This window comes from Grammomys surdaster, unplaced genomic scaffold (genome assembly GCF_004785775.1).
Source record: "Grammomys surdaster isolate TR1022 unplaced genomic scaffold, NIH_TR_1.0 373, whole genome shotgun sequence".
In the NCBI taxonomy this organism is placed as follows: domain Eukaryota; kingdom Metazoa; phylum Chordata; class Mammalia; order Rodentia; family Muridae; genus Grammomys; species Grammomys surdaster.
The window spans coordinates 11,034,692-11,057,393 of record NW_021604792.1 but is presented as its reverse complement, the minus strand read 5'-3'; the positions used below and the strand labels follow the sequence as shown (position 1 = coordinate 11,057,393).

Below are 22,702 nucleotides of genomic sequence, written 5' to 3'. Positions count from 1 at the left end.
GTCCAGAAATAGATGTTGAAATGGTTTTGCACCTAAAGGTGAGAGAAGATAGATATGCAGGCATCTTTTGTTCCTCACATGACAGAAGGAAATGACCTTAAATGGCCTTAAATGCTGTCCTTAAGTGCCCACTCTCCAGCAGCTGAATCCTATAAGTTTATCCCTCCTGTGTGGAAGGGAGTCTCACCAGAAACCACAGATAAGACTAAAGGTGCTAGACTGTAGGATCTGTCATCCATCCTGGGCCAGCGTGACAGCTTACAAAACTGGTAAGCATGGTTAACCAGAGGGAGAGGATTTTTTTTTCTCACTAAAGGACACCATGGTAGGGCTGTGGTAATATAAATCTTATGTGTAGAAAAACTCTGTGCCCAAAAGTATGACTTTCACCGCTGCTACACAGGAAAATGGTTTTCAGAATGGAATACTCACATAATACAGAGTTGATAGCAAGCTGCAGATATCAGGGCAATAATGTGGATGTGCTTCCACAAACACCGTCAGAGGGCCAAATGTACTAAGATAAAAATGCTCGTAGGCTGATTCTACTCACATACAGCTCAACAGCAAAGATAATTTATGAAAGCAAAAGTTAGGAAAATTGTTTTGGACAGAAAGGCCTGATGAGAGAATGCAGAGGGGAGGGCCATGGAGGAAATGGATACGTCTGCCTAGTGATCTGACTATAATAACCTCCACCTATCACTCTGAACCCTCAGTACTTATATAGATTTTTTTTCATTTACGGTAAAACTAAATGGCAAAGTTTATTTCAGACTAAAAGCTCTTGTACAAGGATGGGTTTCGTAAAATCAAAAACTAGAAATAGAGATTTGTTACCAGTACACAAATACAAATAAAACATTGTACAATAAAACAACCAAATATTTTTACAGTGTTGTAAATAAATGATACATGCATATGGATAGGAGCGAGCATGTCAGTGGTGGCACACACCTTTATTCCGACCACTCAGGGGGGAGAAGCAGGCAGATCTCTATGACTTTGAGGCCAACATGGTCTACAGAAGGAGTTCCCGGACAGATAAGGCTACACAGAGAAACTCTGTTTTCTAAAAACAAAATAACATGAATGGCTCTATGAACATCATATTGACAAAAAAGTAATGATTGACACATGTGAGCTCTTACCATCTCCTCTTCACTATCTATATAAAGCAGACTGCAGTTTTTGGAAACACAGGACACCAAACCGTCACTCCAAGATTTTTTCTCCACACTGATGTAATAGCAATTATGAGAATATGATATCCACTCCTTAGGACAATGAGCACAAGGTTGTGCTGAAGAGAGGTTGTGGTTTATATCTAGAAGCAACATAAACTTAATAATGAAAATAAGTTAATGTAATTTTGAACATCCATGTATAAATTATTCCTATGTACCCCATATGCTTGTACATAGAAAACAAAATGCACACTCAAATACACTCAAACACAGAGTCAACTTTTGGTCTATAGTTTATATAGCCACAGAAAGCACATAAACACATGACAAATACTCTCTGTACAAATTTCTTCATATGCACTGAATATAACTTCTATTCTAGAAGACTGAATTCGTTTCTGGCTCATCATAGTTTGCCAGTAGGAAATTTAAGTCAATTATCAAAATTATTGTATAGTTATTTTATATGATTATTTCTTCTTATTGTTTGACAGAAACAATTATTTTACTTTAATATTTATGAGAATGTAGTGTGAATGTTTCTAGGTTATTCTTTTCTTAGAAATTTAACTTTTGCATAGCTTAACTTAGACACAAAATAGAATGTGCATAAACAACAGAACTTTGACAAGCAAGGTATGTGTACCTTTCTGGTTTCTAACCTGGAAGGGGGGCATCTGCTTCTTCTGTTCAGTATCTGGAGAGTTAAAGCCATTCTTAAGAAATTTGAAATTTAAATTATCATAACAAATTTTAGTTTCATAGTTTGAAGTTTATGTACTATTTGAATCAAAATAGTGAGTACATTTGCAATTACTAAAATACAAATAATGTGTTCAAAACTTGGAAAAGTTAGTTCAATGAAAGCCTACATTTCAACATCTTCAGTGTTCAACCCATGCTGGGGTTTAAAACTTTCAAAACTTCATTTGTATTTTTCAGTGAAGTATTCTAAAAGGTGCTGTTGAATTATTAAGTCATAATTGGTATACTTAACAGCAAACATATTATAATAACAACCCTGTCACTTATAAGTTTGACAAAATTACGATAACCATTCCATATTTAACTAAAATATGTACTTGAAAATAAAAGCTGTTCCTTAATAGCAGGGAATGATGACAGACACTTGGTCAATAAAGTGGAGGGCTCTCTTATAATCTCTCAGAAGCATGCTTACATGGAGAAACAATTCTGGTTGAGATCACCAAAGCAATCAATAAGGCAAACCAGATGATGCCCAGGATCCCAGAGATGAGCCTCTCTGGAGGTGATAAAACATCTGCAGAGATAAATGGAAGCGTTAAGAGAAAAAAATGGACACAGATACTCATAGGCTTTACACAGAAGAGAGCTCAGAGAATCAGGATAAATTCAACCCCAGGCTCTCCTCTGTGCTGCAATCATTCTGTAGCAAATATCTTTGCATTTTCAGTGAACAAAATGATTTATCTACTCTTGTGACAATATCTGAATGAAAACTGTGTTCACAACTTACATTATAACTGCATGGATCAAGTCACAACTACTTTCCTTCCCGAAGGGGCCTATTCCCACCTCTGCACCCTGGCTGACACTATAGAGCAGTTAAGTTGAGATTCAATGCCTTACTTTTGCAGTAGCCATGCCTGCTGGTCTTGAGATGCTTCTGGGAAGCACGTTGAAAGCTAAACTCCAGCAGTTGATCTCTTGCTCCATTACTGAAACGGAGCTGAGACTGGGTTTTCTTTGAGGCTTTCCTGGGTTCTGAGGCACATTCAGTTCCAAGAGGGTGACTCATGACTCTTGTCTGCAGGCCAGTGGGTGATAATCAATTCTGTGCTCTGTGGTAATTCTACTTGTGCTCTATGCTGTGGTGATCCTATCAAAGAAGCTACACATCCTGATGCAGTAAAAAAGGAGGAGCCCAAAGAACTGCCACTTTCGTATAGTTGAAGTATCCAAATTTTTCTTTGGAATTTGAACTCATTTGCTATCGTTTAAACTGTATTCCTTGACAATTTATTTTTAGTAGGGAACATGAAAAAATAAATTAGGGAGACAAAACGGTTCACAAATACAGGGCAAAAATTATACATTTGATTCAATTTTCATAGGAATAACACCATGAAATATTTTAATATATTCATGAATAAGACCCATGCTGTAATAGAAAATAATTCTGCATACATTTTATGATGTTTGAATTCAATAAGGACTAAAAACTGAATGCTTTTAATACAGGAAGGTTGCTGTATTAAAATTATTTGCATTATCTTGTTTTTAGTCAACAATTCATATGAATTTAATAAAATAAACCAGGTGTGATTAAATTAGCATCTATTGGATTAATGAAAGTGTTCAGAGAAACTACAAAAAATGAGGATATTGTAAACAATGGAAAATGTTTTGTGTCAAAATAAACACATATAAATTAAACAATATATGGAATATTTAATGTTATTTTTATCAAGAGTGATTTTTAGTTCTTTTTTCACTTGAGAAAATAATTAGTTATTGATTTGATGGCTAAACTTTGAAAATATAAAGTTGAGGTACTCTATAATTGAATATCGTTGGCTTATGCATGCTCATTGAACCTATGGTTCTTAAAATGTGCCATTCTAATTGGTTGTTAATTCAATTGTAATAGAAGATTTCATTTATTAATTTAATTCATGAGTCTTAGAATCAGTGATATCTAGCAGTAATTCTGGCTTTGAGACCTGTAACTGTTGAAAAGTTATTAGTAGTTGGAATCTAATGATCTTGTTTGTTCTTCTAAAATGTAAGTTCAAGTATATACTATGAATGCATGCAAGGCATTTAGTACCCAGCTTAGCCTGTCAAGCTTTGGATCTGTGTGTGCCCTCTGGAATAAACAGATGTCTCAAAGAGCCACAGAGCACAAATTGCAACACATAAAATGCACGATTCATCATCAGGTCGTCTGTAGCTGTAGGTTTAATTATACTGATAAGAAACAGAAAAGCAAGAGGATGGCTAACTCTCCATAGACAACAAGGACAGAACTTTGAGACGGTCCCCAGTGTGTTCCATAGGATTACTAAGTCTCCATAGACAACAAGGACAGAACTTTGAGACGGTCCCCAGTGTGTTCTGTACACTTGGATTTGTCTGAGCTGTCTAAAGGCATCCATGTTCAGCTTGTTCCCCTGCATCTGAACTGTGCCTCAGTTGCTTCACATGTAGCATTTTCAGTGTCTTCTTCAACTGAGGGGGTGGGTGGAGAGAAGGAAGCAGTGACAGTATCCCTGTGTTGCCAGAAAGCTTGGCCTCTGTCAGTGAGTTGTGGTGGTCACAGGCGATCTGTGGAAACTGAGCACCAAAAGGTGAGACAATGGCAGGAAACTAGGGCAGTACCAACTGTGAATTTGGAGGTTGCCCCATGAGCCTCAGAGTGGTCAAGAGTGGAGAAGGAGATTTCTCACTAATGTGTCACTGAAGGTTGAACAGGAAATTCTCAAACTCTGCTGATTTTGAAATCAGTTTTTCTTATCTCATCTTTACATGGCAGGGCACTTTGGGTTCTTGTTGAAAGGAGATAGTGGTCCTCTAAGTGTGTTTTGTAGTGTCCTTTTCCGAGAATCTCACGAGAATTAGTATGTGTTCTATAAAGGTGAGAAAGGACTAACCACAATCACTAAGCTTCCCCTCACAAGGGATTCTCAGTTTTTATACCTCTACCATTGAAAGAGATGTTTTAAGTATAATATATTCTGATTACTGTTTCTCTTCCCGCATCACCTTCTAGTTTCTCCCTTTCTCGACTTCCATCTGAATCTATGTCCTTTTTGTCTTCCATTAGAAAACAAACAGGCAAGTAAATAATAATAATGATAAGATATAAATCAAAACCAAACAATTCATAATACGATAAAACAACTGAACAACAACAACAACAACAACAACAACAAAAAAGCAGTCAAAGAAAAAGTCCAAGAAATGCATAGGGACTCATAGACACACACACACAGGAATCCCATAAAAATCCCAAACTACTAGCTATAATATGTATAAGAACCGGTAAATTAAATAAAAACAAAAACAAAAACAAAAGCAAGAACAAAACCTGACCACATTTGAGACGAAGAATCTCTGAAGGTGCAGATCAGTTAATTTTGCGTTGGCCATTGATAGTTCTGTATTGATCCTATCTTTAGTAGTGTTTTTCCCCTCAGTGAGACTCCCTTGGAGAAAATATTTTTATTTGCAAGTGGCAAATAAATTTGGAGATAACCTATGGGTTAGAAATGAGGATATGTCTTTATTTCATCCTCTAGGTCTAGGACTCCATCTGGTTCAGGCCCATGCAGACCCTGGCATGCCACCACAGTCTCTGAGTCCAAATGTATACAAGCCCTGTTGTGTCTCCAAGGCCTTCATTCCTGGCGTCCTCCATACCCCTCTGGCTGTTACACTCTTTCTATCTCTTGTCTGAGCCCAGAGGGGAGTAATTTAATGAAAACATCCATTTTAAGACTGAGTGTTCTAAGATCTCTCATACTCTGCATATTGTCCAGTTGTCTCTGTCTTGTTCTCATCTGCTGCAGAGAGAAGATTCTCTGAAGATGGCTGATTGAAACAGTAATCTATGACTATAGCACAATGTCATTTATGAGACATTTTATTGCTATTTCCCTTTGGCAGAGCACAAGTGATTGTTATTCCCTGGGCCCCTTGCCTATTCAGCTTCATGTTATTAGCCACCAAGCAGTGTTGGGTATGGGCTCTATATCATGAAGTGGGTTTTATTTCCAGTCAGATATTGGTTGGTTCCTTGCACAAGCATTGTGCCACTACGGCACCAGCATATCTTGCAACCAAGTCACTCTTGTTGTCAAGTCAGTGCTTACCTTTGTCCTGTGGTAGAAAGCAGGGAACCTTCTAGTGTGAACATTAATCAGTAGGGATGAAGTCTTGGGGCAGCAGCTCAGCTTCTCCATGTTCAATGAGTTGTGCACATGTTCTCTTCAGCAATAGGGTCTTACTTTCAGTTTGTAGAAAGCCACCTTGGCAATAGTCTGATTGGTTTGGGTGTTTTCGTGAAATTATGCTCTGTCTCTTTTCTGTTTCATTATATTTCTATCTGCTGGAGGCTGCCCACACCAAGTATAAGCAATATTTTATACATTTTCCTTCTTATATCAATATTATATCTTTTATACCATGAAAACTCATGGGAACATTATAAAACTCATAGTATCACTATTAAGTGATATTAAATGATGTTAGTACAATCAATTCATTTTCAAATTTTCATGACTAGAACAAAAACCAAAGAATACTCATATCATGTTTTTGTTAGCATTCTTGAAGTATTTACATTTTATTTCACTTTCAAAGCTAAAATTTTTAAAATTACTTCAGTGAAAATAAATATATTCATTGGGTGAAATAGTATTGAATATTATCAATATTGTACTCTGTCAGTATGACAGAAATTAGAATATTAAATAAGTACTCATATTATTCAGTTACTTATCCTTAATTGTCATTGTCTATATTTTAATGCAAATATTTAGTTTTAAATAATGAAAATTCAAATATATCTATGTAGTAAATAAACTAAATTAAAATCTCTCCTGTATATGATGCAGAAAAATTATCTCATTATTTTAAGGTTTACTTTGTGGCCTTTGTTATGATCCTGTTTGAATGATTTATCTGTCCCTGAGAAGAATGTATATTCCCTATCTGCCAATTTTATATCACTAAAATATTTCCATAATCTTGTATATGTTTTACTTAACCTGCTTACAAATCTGTGAAACATACATTTCATTTTCGACTTCATAATGTTTCACTTATATTTTTATATTACTGAGACAAATTTAAATATTTTCAGTTCATGAATAAAGGACTTCCTATGCCCACAACATGTTTGTGTCACATAACGTGAGAATATCAATTACTCTACATTTCTACATTGAGACAAGTTCTCTAGCTGATCTCAAGATCACAGACTTGGCTTCTCTAGCTGCCCATCTTCCTCTAGTGATATCCAATCTCTGGATTCCACATGTAGGATTACCAGCCTGTGGCCACACTTGTTAGTATCCCTTCTATGCTCTACCCCATAGTTAAGTTACCTGGCAACAGTCAGGTATGCCTGATTCACTCTAAGAGGGCTGTTTTCTCCCTCCTCACTTTCTTATCCTCTTATTCTCTTACTCCTTTATCTCTTTGCCCCTTCTCCCTCTCTAAGCATCCACACCCCTCTTTCCACATGTTCCTGTCTAGCCTCTATCTCCCCCTTCCTCTCCCACTCCTTCTCCCTTTCCCTTTTCCTCCCTACTCCACTCTCTCTGTCTGTTTTTATATTTCTACTTTCTTCTCAACTTCCCTTGCCATGCCTTAAATAAACTCTATTTCATACTGTATCCATGATGTGGCTGGTACCTCAGGGGGAAGAAATGTCTCAGTATGGGCCTGCAGATGCACCTCTTCCCACCTCACATACTTCGCTCTGTAAAACATATCTCTGGCCTTTTTAATTTTATAAAGCACAACAACACCTGCGTAGCATTTATAAGTTTGCTGGAGAGCCAGATGCTGGTTCACAGCCTTGTACACCAAGTATGTGAGCCATTAAACTATTCCTCAGACTCAGAGAGTTCTTATTGAGATAGGAAAACAAACTCTCAATTCAAGTTTTTCTTTCTACAAGACGTGGTAACAGCTATTGTAAGTTGTGAATCATTCCTTTTGTACAGCAATGGCAATGGTATAACAAGGATTAGAAATTTTGTCTCAGTAACAGCATTGATATTTCATAATGAGTTTGTATCTTTGCATAAGTACAATCAGGCACAAATGAATTATAGACATGCATTCTTGTAGGCTGTTACAAATAAAACAGCACACACACTAATACACACATACATAGATAAAGTCATGCATGCATCTCCAAATCTGTCTACATAGGAAGAAAACAAACAAAGCTCCCCCTACATATGTTCCAAAAAATCATCGCACAAAATTATTCTTTTAAAGCAGAACAAGCATTTAAATTTTGTTTTATAACAACAGTAGCAAAATTTGAGATGATTGATACCAAAGGACATTCTGACTTTAAGCATATCCGTTTAATATTGTACAAGAATACATGTTTTTATAAAGCCTTTATTGTGGAGATTCATTGACTAATTCTTTTTTTCATTTCCTTTGAAAGTAATGATAACTTGTGCATAGGCTAAGATGAAGACAAATAAACATTGGAGCTTTGAAAATTATTGTTTACTTTTCTGGGGTTTTTTAGGATGCAATGTTCTGCTCCTTAATTATAATAGCTAGGAAAAGGTAAAGAAGATATTAAATAATTAATAGTTCTGAAAACATGAATTTTAATTTTTTAGTTTGAAATTTTAGTTTATATCAAAATATAAAAGTATAAAATAAAATTATTTTATGTGGAAGAATATTATAAATATGAACCCTTGGGAGAAAATTATTGCAAAAACCTACAGGTTCAAAACTGACCAAAATTTGGGCTGGAGAGAATGCTCAGCTGTTAAAGGCTAGGCTCACAACTAAAACTGACCAAACTTCACAATAATTAATATAACCACTTATAAATACTAATTAGCTTCTTAATAAAGATTTTCAGAAGCATGACACTGAGTTACAAAATCACAACACATAGACTAAAAAACACATTGCAAAAAACTTTTTATTGTACTTTTGACGAATTCAGAATAAACATTGGAATGACATTTTAAAAAAAAATTATAAATAAGAATATATTACATGTGTCCTCGATGATTATGTACAGAGAAGTATGCAGAGAGACTTCCAGCGTTCTGAGTGAAAAATTCCCCATAATCATTCAAAAAGCATTGTTACAGGTAACAACAACTGTGTTGGTTACCATCGAATGGGACAGTTAGTTAAAGCAGGTGATCCTTTGGATTGTAGTTACAAACTCATGTGAAGGGAGCCAGAGATCTGCAGGGAGAAGAGGAAGCAGTGAGAAAGGTTGGGGGAAACTCCTGCTTATGGGAAGCAGGGGGGGGTTACATGCATACAGAATAGGATAAACTCTGACAAAATACCACATCCACAAATCCAGATATCTTTTTAGAATGAATTTTTGTATTTTCAGTAAGTGTGTGCTTTGTAAAACCTGGAGATTTTAGAAAAACATCAAAATATATATGCATGCATGTATGTATGTATGTATATATGTATGTATGTATGTATACATATATGATGTTATATATGTGTGTATGTATATATGCATATATATATATATATTTACTATAGATATTGTGGAGATTGGATTACTCCATGTAAAATGAATTATAATAAACTGGCTTCCAACTTCATCTTACCATTTGAGTGCACCTTACATATAAAGGTGACTACATATTTTATGAGTCATGGCAATTCTTTTAATTTCCTTCAAGGTATTGGGAGCACTTTGAGGCTTTAATTCCACACAGGCTACATCTTGTGTAGCCACTTGTGTAGTACAGCAGGAAATGTCAGAAATTATGCTTTAGGTAAATGTCTTTAAGAGATTAATGTATTAAGTTGTCTATAAGTTTTTATAGGATGGGAAGCCTAGGACCATCCAACTGTCCAACTGGATCAGATAAAGGGTGAACAGTCCCTTGATCCAAAAAATCTTATTTAAATATCCTCAAACCCTTGAACTGCACCTAACTGTAAAAATAAGAATGTTTCAACAGGTATCTGAGTTCACTATAAATTATAGTTGGGACCATAAAACAAGATATATTGGCAAAAATTAAAAGAAGGCATGAAAATCTGGCATTCTGATTGACTTTTTGGTTTCTATGATAATATTATTTTGACCAAAAGCAATTCAGGAAGGAAAGTATTTATTTCAACATATACTTTTTGGTCACTTCCATGACTGAGGGATGCCAGGGGTTGAAGCAAAAAGCAGGAAAGAACACAGATGGATGCTTCAATTTCAAGTTTTCTTTTATAGCCCAGGGTTATGTGACTAAGAACTATGCCACAGACAAAGGGGTGGACTATCCCACCTCATTCATTCCTCAGGACAGTCTACCTTTAGTGACCACCAAGCCAATGTGTTATAGGCAGAGTCTCAGTTGATATTCCTTCTTCACAGGTTGTGTCAAGTTTACAATGAAAAAGCAATCAAAACATCTGGCATGTGGCTTAGGGTGATAATCCAAGTTACTTGGGAATCTGAGGCAGTAAAGTCTCAAACTTAGTGATAGCCTGATCTATCGAAATCCATGCTGGTTCCAGGAATAAAACTATGTAAGATTTGTCACTAAAACAAAAATGTGAAGGAGTAGTCTAGAGTAAATTCCTTGTTTGGTATGCAATTTTCATTATAGAAATACTCATAAATAAAAATATCAGTAATATGAAGTAAGACTCCACATGAATGTCTTTTGAATGTCTATTAATGTTATTAAGCTGAATGACTAGAATAGGTATATTCATTTTTTATTTTATAAATAATGATTTAAGCTATTATGACAGTTTTGATGTGTGATAATTGTCAAAGACTGGATGCTGTGGGGGTGCACAGATAGTATTTTTATCACAGATATAGTCATTAATTCACTATACTGCTTTTATTTATTGATTATCATTAGTCTTTAAAATGAAATGTTATCCTTTATTTTGAATGGCTCAATGGTTCTGATATGTCTTTACATTTAATGAAAAAGAACAAGTATTTTGTGCTTGAAAGTGTTCCATGACATTAGACTCAACCACAAAGTAGACAATATCAGTATCAAGCAAAAGGTAGTCTGTTACCCAACACTTCAGTTATAGTCATGACCATGAAGCCTCTGGAAGACTGAGCTCAAACTAACTTATGTTTTTATTTCCTAAAATCTACAGAAATAGAATTTAGATCCTTAGAACCATCAGTATGACTTGACTACTTAAAGGCACTCTGTGGCTAAAGATGTGCCTCAGTGGCACACAGCACTTGCCTAGCATGTGGGAGCATTTCCAGCAACACAACAAACTAATGCAATGAAAATAGTCTGATCATCAATGGATCGTGTGTAACAGTGGTCCCACAATATTATGTAGCTGAAGACACTGCAGCTGCTACAGTTGGCCTATTACAGTTTGCCTCATTATATGAGACTGTGTAATCATGCATCTCTTAGAATGTCACTGTCATTAATTGAACAATAAACTGCTGGGTTCTCTGCAACCACCACAGTCAGTATGGCAATGATCAGAGGGAAACAATAGAAATTTAGCTCAGCATGACTCAGTAGCCAGTGTTGATTCAAACATCAAGAGTCTGAGTTAGGCATATTTAAGCACAACACAATTTGAGAAGTAAAGTTTTACGATGAAAATTAATTCAACATATACAACAAAGCTTAAGACATGACTATATAGAAACTCTTTGTGAAGAACAAGTGACATCTAAATAAAAACAGATTAGCTAAGAAAATAGGCTGAAGATAAGAACCCGGAGGAGGATATGGTCTGGTTTCACCCACACAAACAGTGCAAAAGTCACCAGGCTATTAACCACCTCCAGTACCACATTTCTGGGTGGAAAACAGGTTATATACCTCACTTTTTGAAGAGACAACACTGTGTGTATAACATCCTTGATTCTCCTAGGTCTTATCTCTGAACACATGGACCTACAGGTCTTGTACTATGAGTCTACTTATATTTCTACTAGGTACTTTTTTTATAAACTAAATCTTATTTTAAATGCTCTTTACATCTACTCTATGCATGTTCAATTTTCTGAATTAAGTTTGTTTTGTTTACATATCAGTATACTAGAAATTTAAAGCTCTCAATTAAGTAAACCATGCTCTATTCATTAATGTTTTTTTTTTCTTTTTTGATATTGTTATAGCGATTACTGGTTTTAAAGTTTATAATCCAATACATTTTATATAGACTGTATTTTTGTTATGCACAACAATGTGAGCTTTTACTTTTCTGGCTTATAACTCTATAAAATCCATGCTCAGACAATATTATAACAAATAATTGAAAACAAAGTAATGTGGTTTAATATAACAAGAATAGTTGGAATTTATTCTTTTATATATATTGAAAATTATTTTTGAAAGGGATATTTGTGTTTCTCCATATTATCTATCTGCAATGAGATTACTGTGAATATAACTTTCCTTTGGTTCTTATTGGAAGAATGTAGACAGATAAAGATGCATAATTTAGAATTACAAAGTTAATAAATGATTTTTTTACTATAATGGCAAAATTAATTGATTTTTCAGGAATTAGCAAAATAGACAGTTACCAGTTGACAATGACTAAAGGAAACTTTTGATCTCTTAATGATACATACTTCCTGTAAATGAGAGACTAGGACATGCAAAAAGAAGTATAGAAAAAGTTATTGGATATTTCTTAAGTAGATACTGAATGGGTACAATAGTGGTGGCAAAGTATCATATTGAGAAGTTTATTAATATTAGAAAGTATATCATGAACTTCAGAAAGAAAATATTGGGCGGTTTGGGCCCGAGAATAGAGTAGGTCGCAGGCGGCAGCTCCATACTCAACCCAGAAAACCGAGAGAAACAGGGACTCCCAGGAGCTTGAACTCACGCAGCATCCCAGGTAAGGTAAAAGCAACACTCACCCCAAACAAGGAGCAACCGGGACCCACAGGGACCCAGGAATTGGCCCCTGGCCCGGAGCGGGCTCCATCCGGTCTGGGCCCTAGCACTAGCACTTGCGAATACCGGGAGGCAGCTCTGCACCCAATCTCGCAGAGTCCAGAGAAAGCGGGGCTCGCAGGACCTCTGTACCAAGCAGGGTCTTGGGCTAGGAGGTGGCAGTGCTTGCCCCCAAACAGGGAGCGGCTAGGACCCACTGGGACCCAGGAGTTCACTCCAGGCCCAGAGCGTGGGTTCCTTCCGGTCTGTGCTGGAGCAGATCCCGAGAGTCAGCTCTGCACCTAATCTCGCAGAATCTAGAGGAAGCGAGGCTCGCAGGACCTCTGTGCCAAGCAATTTCTTAGGCTAGGAGGTGGCAGTGCTTGCCCCCAATCAGGGAGCAACTGGGACCCACTGGGACCCACTGGGACTCACTGAGACCCAGGAATCCGGTGCTGACCCGGAGCCCATGCCCCTTCCGGTTTCCACCTGAACACTGAGCACATCTTGGGCCTCAGCTCTAACTCAAGCAGCAAAACTCATCCCAAACAGTTCTGACACAACCTAGATAATAGGAAAGACAGGCCCCAGTCAGAGACAGCACTGATAGCACAAAGGCGATCCAGATGGCGAAAGGCAAGCACAAGAACACAAGCACCAGCAACCCAAGGTACTTGCCAGTATCAGAACCTAGTTCTCCCACATTAGAAAGTCCTGAACTCCCCATATCACCAGGAAAACAAGAACCAGATCTAAAATCACTTCTAATGATGATGCTAGAGGACTACAAGAAGGAAGTAAATAACACTATCAAAAAACTTGAGGAGAACACAGGAAAACAGGATGAAGTCCTTAAAGAAACACAAAAATCCTTTAAAGAATTACAAGAAAACACAAACAAACAGATGAAGGAATTGAACAAAACCATTCAGGACATAAAAATGGAAGTTGAAACAATAAAGAAAGCACAAAGGGAGACTATCCTGGAGATAGAAAACCTAAGAAAGAAATCAGGAGTCATAGACACAAGCATCACCAACAGAATACAAGAGATAGAAGAAAGAATCTCAGGTGCAGAAGATACCTTAGAAAACATTGACACAACTATCAAAGAATATGCAAAATGCAAAAAGTTGTTATCTCAAAATATCCAGGAAATCCAGGACGCAATGAGAAGACCAAACCTAAGGATAATAGGTATAGATGAGAGTGAAGATTCCCAACTTAAAGGGCCAGTAAATATCTTCAACAAAATTATTGAGGAAAACTTCCCTAACCTAAGGAATGAGATGCCCATAATCACACAAGAAGCCTACAGAACGCCAAACAGACTAGATCAAAAAAGAAACACCTCCCGTCACATAATAATCAAGACACAAAATGTACAAAACAAAGAAAGAATTTTAAAAGCAGTTAGGGAAAAAGGCCAAATAACATATAAAGGCAAACCTATCAGAATTACACCTGACTTCTCACCAGATACTATAAAAGCCAGAAGATCCTGGACAAATATCATACAAACCCTAAGAGAACATAAATGCCAGCCCAAGCTACTTTACCCAGCAAAACTCTCAATTACCATAGATGGAGAAACTAAGATATTCCATGACAAAACTGAATTTACACAGTATCTTCCCACAAATCCAGCTTTACAAAGGATAATAGCAGGAAAGCTCCAATACAAGGAGTGCAATCATACCTTAGAAAGAGCAAGAAAATAATCCTTTTCCATCAAACCGAAAAGAAGATAACCACACAAACGATGTCTCCATTATTAGCAAAAATGACAGGAAGCAACAACACCCTCTCCTTAATATCTCTTAATATCAATGGACTCAATTCCCCAATAAAAAGGCATAGGCTAATGGACTGGATACGCAAACAGGACCCAGCTTTTTGCTGCTTGCAGGAAACCCACCTCAGTGACAAAGACAGACACTACCTTAGAGTAAAAGGTTGGAAAACAATTTTTTTCAAGCAAATGGTCTTAAGAAACAAGCGGGAGTAGCCATTCTAATATCGAATAAAATCGACTTTCAACTTAAAACTATCAAAAAGGATAAGGAAGGGCATTTCATACTTGTCAAAGGAAAAGTCAACCAACATGAACTCTCAATTATGAATATCTATGCGCCAAATACAAGAGCGTCGACTTACATAAAAGAAACATTACTAAAGCTCAAAACACACATTGCACCTCACATAATAATAGTGGGAGACTTCAACACCCCACTCTCAGCAATGGATAAATCATGGAAACAGAAACTAAATAGAGATACAGTAAAACTAACAGAAGTTATGAACCAAATGGACTTAACAGATATCTATAGAACATTTCACCCTAAAGCAAAAGAATATACCTTTTTCTCAGCACCTCATGGTACCTTCTCCAAAATAGACCATATAATTGGGCACAAGACAGGCCTCAACAGATATAAGAAAATTGAAATAATTCCCTGCATCCTATCAGATCACCATGGTCTAAGGCTGGTCTTCAAAAATGACAAAGAGAATGGAAAGCCCACATTCACATGGAAACTGAACAACACCCTACTCCTTGATAATCAGGTAAGGGAAGAAATAAAGAAAGAAATTAAAAACTTTTTAGAATTTAATGAAAATGATGACAAGTCATACCAAAATCTATGGGATACAATGAAAGCAGTGCTAAGAGGAAAATTCATAGCTCTAAGTGCCTACAAAAAGAAACTGGAGGGAGCATACACTAACAGCTTGACAGAGCACCTGAAAGACATAGAACAAAAAGAAGCTAATACACCCAAGAGGAGTAGATGGCAGGAAATAATCAAACTCAGGGCTGAAATCAACCAAATAGAAACAAAAAGAACTATCCAAAGAATCAATAAAACTAGGAGCTGGTTCTTTGAGAAAATCAACAAGATAGATAAACCCTTAGCTAGACTAATCAGAGGGCAGAGAGACAGTATCCAAATTAATAAAATCAGAACTCAAAAGGGTGACATAACAACAGAAACTGAGGAAATTAAAAAAATCATCAGATCCTACTACAAAAGCCTATATTCAACAAATTTGGAAAATTTGGATGAAATGGACAATTTCCTAGACAAATACCAGTTACCAATGTTAAATCAGGACCAGATAAACCATCTAAACAATCCCATAACCCCAAAAGAAATAGAAGCAGCCATTAAAAGTCTCCCTACAAAGAAAAGCCCGGGACCAGACGGTTTTAGTGCAGAATTCTATCAGACCTTCAAGGAAGACCTAATTCCAATTCTTTTCAAACTATTCCACAAAATAGAAACAGAAGGTACATTACCCAACACATTCTTTGAAGCCACAATTACACTCATACCTAAGCCACACAAAGACCCAACAAAGAAAGAGAACTTCAGGCCGATCTCTCTTAAGAACATTGATTCAAAATTACTCAATAAAATTCTAGCGAACCGAATCCAAGAACACATCAAAACAATTATCCATCACGATCAAGTTGGCTTCATCCCAGGAATGCAGGGTTGGTTCAATATTCGGAAATCCATCAATGTAATCCATTATATAAACAAACTCAAAGAAAAAAACCACATGATCATCTCACTAGATGCTGAGAAAGCATTTGACAAAATTCAACACCCCTTCATGATAAAAGTCTTGGAAAGGTCAGGAATTCAAGGTCCATACCTAAACATAGTAAAAGCAATATACAGCAAACCAGTAGCCAGCATTAAACTAAATGGAGAGAAACTTGAAGCAATCCCACTAAGATCAGGGACTAGGCAAGGCTGCCCACTCTCCCCCTACTTATTTAATATAGTATTGGAAGTCCTAGCCAGAGCAATTAGGCAACACAAGAAGGTCAAAGGGATACAAATTGGAAAGGAAGAAGTCAAAATCTCACTATTTGCAGATGATATGATAGTGTACTTAAGTGACCCCAAAACTTCCACCAGAGAACTCCTAAACCTGATAAACAACTTTAGCAAAGTGGCTGGATATAAAATTAACTCAAGCAAATCAGTAGCCTTCCTCTACTCAAAAGATAAACTGGCTGAGAAAGAAATTATGGAAATGACACCCTTCAAAATAGTCACAGATAATATAAAATACCTTGGTGTGAACCTAACCAAGCAAGTAAAAGACCTGTATGACAAGAACTTCATTCCCCTGAAGAAAGAAATCGAAGCAGATCTCAGAAGATGGAAAGATCTCCCATGCTCATGGATTGGAAGGATTAATATAGTAAAAATGGCTATTTTGCCAAAAGCCATCTACAGATTTAATGTAATCCCCATCAAAATTCCCACTCAATTCTTCTCAGAGATAGAAAGAGCAATCTTAAAATTTATTTGGAATAACAAAAAACCCAGGATTGCGAAAACTACTCTCAGCAATAAAAGAACTTCTGGAGGAATCACCATCCCTGACTTCAAGCTGTACTACAAAGCAATAGTGATAAAAACTGCATGGTACTGGAACAGAGACAGGCAGGAGGATCAGTGGAATAGAATAGAAGACCCAGAAATGAACCCCCATACCTATGGTCACTTGATCTTTGACAAAGGGGCTAAAACCATCGAATGGAAAAAAAGATAGCATTTTCAACAAATGGTGCTGGTCCAACTGGTTGTCAGCATGTAGAAAAAAGCAAATTGATCCATACTTATCTCCTTGTACAAAGCTCAATTCCAAGTGGATTAAGGACCTCCACCTAAAACCAGCCACACTGAAACTAATAGAAGAGAAACTGGGAAAAAGCCTGGAATACATAGGCACAGGGAAAAAGTTCCTGAACAGAACACCAATGGCCTGTGCTCTAAGACCAAAAATTGACAAATGGGACCTCATAAAGCTGCAAAGCTTCTGTAAAGCAAAGGACACAGTCAATAGGACAGAGCGGCAACCAACAGATTGGGAAAAGATCTTCACCGACCCTACATCTGATAAAGGGCTAATATCCAAGGTATACAAAGAACTGAAGAAATTAGACTCTAGACAATCAAAGAACCCTATTAAAAAATGGAGCACAGAGCTGAACAAAGAATTCTCAACTGAGGAAGTTCGAATGGTTGAGAAGCACCTAAAGAAGTGTTCAGGATCACTAGTCATCAGGGAAATGCAAATGAAAACAACACTGAGATTCCACCTTACACCAGTCAGAATGGCTATGATCAAAAACACAGGTGACAGCACATGTTGGCGAGGATGTGGAGAAAGAGGAACACTCCTCCACTGTTTGTGGGATTGTAAACTGGTACAACCACTATGGAAGGCAGTCTGGCGGTATCTCAGAAAATTGAACATAGTGTTACCTGGGGACCCAGCTATACCACTCCTGGGCATATACCCAAAAGAAGTTTCACCATACAACAGGGACACATGCTCCACCATGTTCATAGCAGCCTTATTTATAATAGCCAGAAGTTGGAAAGAACCCAGATGCCCTTCGACAGAAGAATGGATGCAGAAAATGTGGTACATTTATACAATGGAGTACTACTCAGCTATTAAGAACAATCAGTTCACAAAATTCCTAGCCAAATGGACGGAGTTGGAAAATATCATCTTGAGTGAGATGACCCAATCTCAAAAGAACATACTTGGTATGCACTCACTGATAAGTGGATATTAGACCAAAAGCTCACAATGTCTAAGAATCTACATATAGACCACATAAAACTCACATAGAAGAAGGAAGACCAAAGTATGAATTCGTTGGTCCTTTCTAGAAGGAGTATCAAAAGTTTCAACCAGAACTCCCAAAGTCTAAACCAGAGAGCACAAAGGGAGGGACTCACACACCTGTATAGGGAATTGAGGGTGACCTTGTTAGACTTCAGTGAAAGTGGAGGGCCAAGGTCCCTGAAAGTTTGGATCCCCTACTGTGTGGGAATTTGAGAGCAGGGAGATGGGACTGGGAGGATGTTTGGAGCACACCATCACAAAAATTAGGAGGAGTGGGTAAGGGATAAAGGATCTTGGGGGAGAATGAGAAAGGAGATAACATTGAAAGGTAAATACGTATAATATCCAATAAAAAACCCACACAGATAAAGGATTTTTTTAAAAAAGGGAGTTTACTTATCTTAAATTAATTTCAAAAGTTTCTAGGAGTTGCAAATTGGCTAAGATCCTATTTTAAGCTCTCCACAAAAGAACTTAAATCCCTGTTCAATATTCTCAAGAGAGAGGTAAACCCTAACTTCCTCAACAGTTAATTGACAGAAGAGAGGTAATCTCATAAAAAGTAGAAAAAGCTATTTCCAATCGATATATCATATAGTCTGATTAATTGTCAGTGGTGCTATAAAAGTCCTTTGACAAAAGATTATAAATATAGATTTATATATCCTTAAATAAGGTCTTCATGACTCTCTGAGTGTAGAAGGAGCAACTGTTGGCGCTTCTGCCCTGATTTTACAAGAACTCTGAAAAATTGGCTTTAAAAATAAAAGAGGGGGAACGGTACCCCCTCAGAAGGAGCCCCCCTGAAATACTCTCCATCATGCTTTGTTCACTTTTCTCTCTCTAAAGCTGAAAGCTCATGGCAAATCTCTTGCTGACCATGTTGGTGACCTCGGGCACCACCAAGACCAACAAAACTTTGCCACAGATATGGGGAAGGACCCTCATACCCGTAAAGGGAATGCCCCAGACCCAGTTCCCTTATGGAGCCGAGGACTGATATGCCTGTCCAATACCACAGAAGGCACAGCTAACCGGCTACCACAAATATTAATGAAAAAAATAGATACACTCACAAAGCCAGGCCCAACCATAAATACGATGAATAATAATATACATCCAGGGAAGAGAAATCTCCCTGAGAATCCCCTTCTTTTTTCTTTTCAGGCAAAAATGAATCACCCGTGATGCCTGCTATTAGAAGTTCTAATCCAGATGGGCCAGAAGCCAGGATCCTCGCCCTTACCCTCACCCCCTACCTTTTCCCAGCTGCACAAGGTTCCCTGAAGCTTGGCAACTGCAAGATCCTGCTTGGCAACTGCAGATAGACTCAAAGCACTGTACCATATCATCTGAAGAATAGCAAGGAGACCATAACTCAAGCAGTGTACCATATCTTCTGAAGAATAGCAGGTTGCAGTCCTCCTCGCCCCCACGAATAACTAGGGCCTGCCAGTCAGGTCAAGTGGCACCCAGACGTGGGGCTCGAGGCACGGACCCCTCTGGACGGACCCTCATTGAGAGGATGTGCGCAGGACATCAAGATTGAGCGAGACAGAGATCATCGCCCGCGACCTGTCATCCACGGAACCAGGTTTATGCTGCCATCAAGAAGACGGTTGAAGTTCATTACCATCAGCCGAAAATTGAAGAGGATCCAGAAGTGACTCTGCAGGAGACTGACACAGCTGCCAGCTCCCCTGCCTCCCCCCTACGGTCGACAGATAGATTTCCACGCCCTCCAGAAGGGTTCCTGGTATGCCTGGCTTTGCCCCCGTTTCTCTCGATAGAGAGCTTGGCCTCTTGATCACCACAACAAAAATTGGCTTTTTCCTAAACCAAGGCCGCCCTTGATATGGCCGCTAACATTGGGGAGCCTTCCTTTATGACAATATTACACCCCAAACTGACAAATGGTTGGTAAATTGAACATTTATAAGGGACTAGGATGGCTGTGAGTTAGCCCAATGATGGGATTATTGTAGGTCCACTTCCCAGGGGCCCACCCAATGCAGCCGAAAAGGAGTGCATGGTGCTGGGAGTGGGTGCAGCCTACATGGCCTAAGACAGGGCTCTCACCCTCCTTTCACCCACATCGGAGTCCCTTGACGTTGCCCATCGTCGACAGCCTAAAGCCTTCGACCATCGATGTGACTCATCTCACATCAGTGTTTTGGGGTTGTGAACTTGTCTAAGACCCCCCATAATTAGACATCCAAATTCAAAATTCACATAGTTGGGATTGATCATAAGATGCCTTCTCTAACTAAACAGAGAAGGGGGAGATGCCAGAAGCCAGGACCCTCGCCCTTACCCTCACCCCCTACCTTTCCCCACCTGCACAATGTCCTCTGAAGCTTGGCAACTGCAAGATCCTGCTTAGCAACTGCAGATAGACTCAAAGCAGTGTACCATATCATCTTAAGAATAGCAGGGAGACCATAACTCAAGCAGTGTACCATATCTTCTGAAGAACAGCAGGTAGATCATAATTCAAGGCAGTGTACCGTATAGACCATGACATGTTTCAAGGCACAGGCCAAGAAGATTTTGTACTTTTCCACCACCTGGCCCCTCTTACCCCCTCCCCTTGTAAAACATGCTATAAAAAAGCATTTCATGTTCAAAAATAAATAAATTATTTATAAAAAAAAGAAAAAAGAAAATATTGGAATAAATAGTGAGTAAAAGTTGAAGGTTGTTGGAACTTTGTTATGAAAAGAGTAAACTTACTGACTTAGTGGACTTTAACGAGTAAAGAATTATATTGTGAAATGTGAAACATAAAGAATATTTAAACTTAAATTAATAAATTGAAGTTAAATGACAAATTTATGTAATGCAATGAGATCAATAAAAATATTGTGAAAAGACAAGGAAACAGAAAAGGTAGAGTTTGTGAGACAGAAGTGTTCAAAATTAAATGAAAATTAAAATTAATTATGCATATAAGCAACTTATGAATAATATATCATAATAATCTAACAATACATTAAATATAAGTGAAATAATATTTAACTTAATAATATGGGTTTGTCTTTTAACTTTCTTGTATTAAAGAAACTCTAAATAAAAACATAAAGAAAGATGAACGTAACAAAATAAAAATGAATCAATCATAAGATGACAGAAACCATTATTGGAGATGAAGAAGAATGTTTAATAATGACAAGATTATCATTGAAACCACTAAAAATATTTCATTAGCTTCTGTGTACCTAAAAATAAAGGAGTAAATGATAAAACATGATTGGAAGACAGGAGTTTAATCCCAAATGGAACCTAGATAAATCTGCACCACGCCTCTGCCAGCAGACGAATCTGTGAGGTCATGCAAACACTTAGGCTGGAGAGTCAGCATGGCTGCCACTCACATACTCATCTCTGTGAGCACAGAAGGCTCAGGTTCTTAAATCCACAAGAGAAATTTCCACAAAAATGCGTAAATATTTCTAAGCATATAATTAGAATGCATTTAAAGCTGAGCTGTCCATACAATAGCCATGGCTATATTTACAGAAGACATTATAACTGTAGCTATTCAAGTTTCAACTTAATTAGAAAATAAATAAAATGTAACATAAGTTGTAAAGTAAGTTCTTCAATCTTACTAGCCATTATCCACAGTTATGTCATGTGTCAAAGTTCTTGATAACTCCTTTCAGTTTATTGAAATAAAAACAGTAAACACCAAAACTTTGAAGCTGGTAGTTTCTAATTTTAAAGCATATTTCTAAAAACAATAGGACAAGTAGATTATAATCAGTTTCCTCAAATGCAACATTATAGAAAAAGGAGATATTTTAATATGAACAAGTTTCATAAGAAACAAAATCAGAAAAAGCAAATAATTTTAAATTCACAACAAATGAAGCAAAAAGTAGAAAACAATAAACTGTACAAAATTATAATCAAGAACAAAATTCCAACAGAAAGGGTCAATAAGAACCAAAATAAATTTCATTGAAAAGAGAGAAGAAAGCCACCCTTGGTATAAAAATGCCCATCGGCCTGTGCTCCCATGAGACAGAATGGCTGCTGACAGTTTGATGTCAGTCTGTCCTACACAGGGAGATATTGTCTCAAACAAACCAAACAAAACCAAACCAAACCAAAACCAAACAAAAACCAAACAAAAACAAAACAAACAAACAAAAAACTAAAGAGTTTTGGGTTGAAGGCGTTTGCCATACAGTATGCCAACCTGAGATTTCATCTTAATCCCAC

At 37.3% G+C, this 22,702-nt stretch overlaps 1 protein-coding gene across 10 annotated transcripts in view; it reads right to left on the bottom strand.

Moving 5' to 3' along the window:
- The window catches only part of LOC114632483 (NKG2-A/NKG2-B type II integral membrane protein-like), a 41,079-nt gene that overhangs the window by 4,853 nt on the left and 13,524 nt on the right, over window positions 1-22,702 (bottom strand). For 5 of the 10 annotated variants that reach the window (XR_003713096.1, XR_003713097.1, XR_003713095.1 and 2 more), the window contains exons 1-5: window positions 6,044-6,368; window positions 2,799-3,048; window positions 2,368-2,469; window positions 1,834-1,884; window positions 1,152-1,327 (exon numbers count right to left, since the gene is read on the bottom strand). Coding sequence is in view for 5 of the 10 variants with exons in the window: in XM_028781008.1 (XP_028636841.1) it covers window positions 1,152-1,327; window positions 1,834-1,884; window positions 2,368-2,469; window positions 2,799-2,967 (498 nt within the window). In the remaining 5 variants the exon portion in view is untranslated. Of the gene's footprint in view, window positions 1-1,151; window positions 1,344-1,833; window positions 1,885-2,367; window positions 2,470-2,798; window positions 3,124-6,043; window positions 6,369-8,841; window positions 9,135-22,702 lie in introns of those variants that run through there. The other 5 variants (XM_028781013.1, XM_028781014.1, XM_028781010.1 and 2 more) reach the window with 4 other exon arrangements.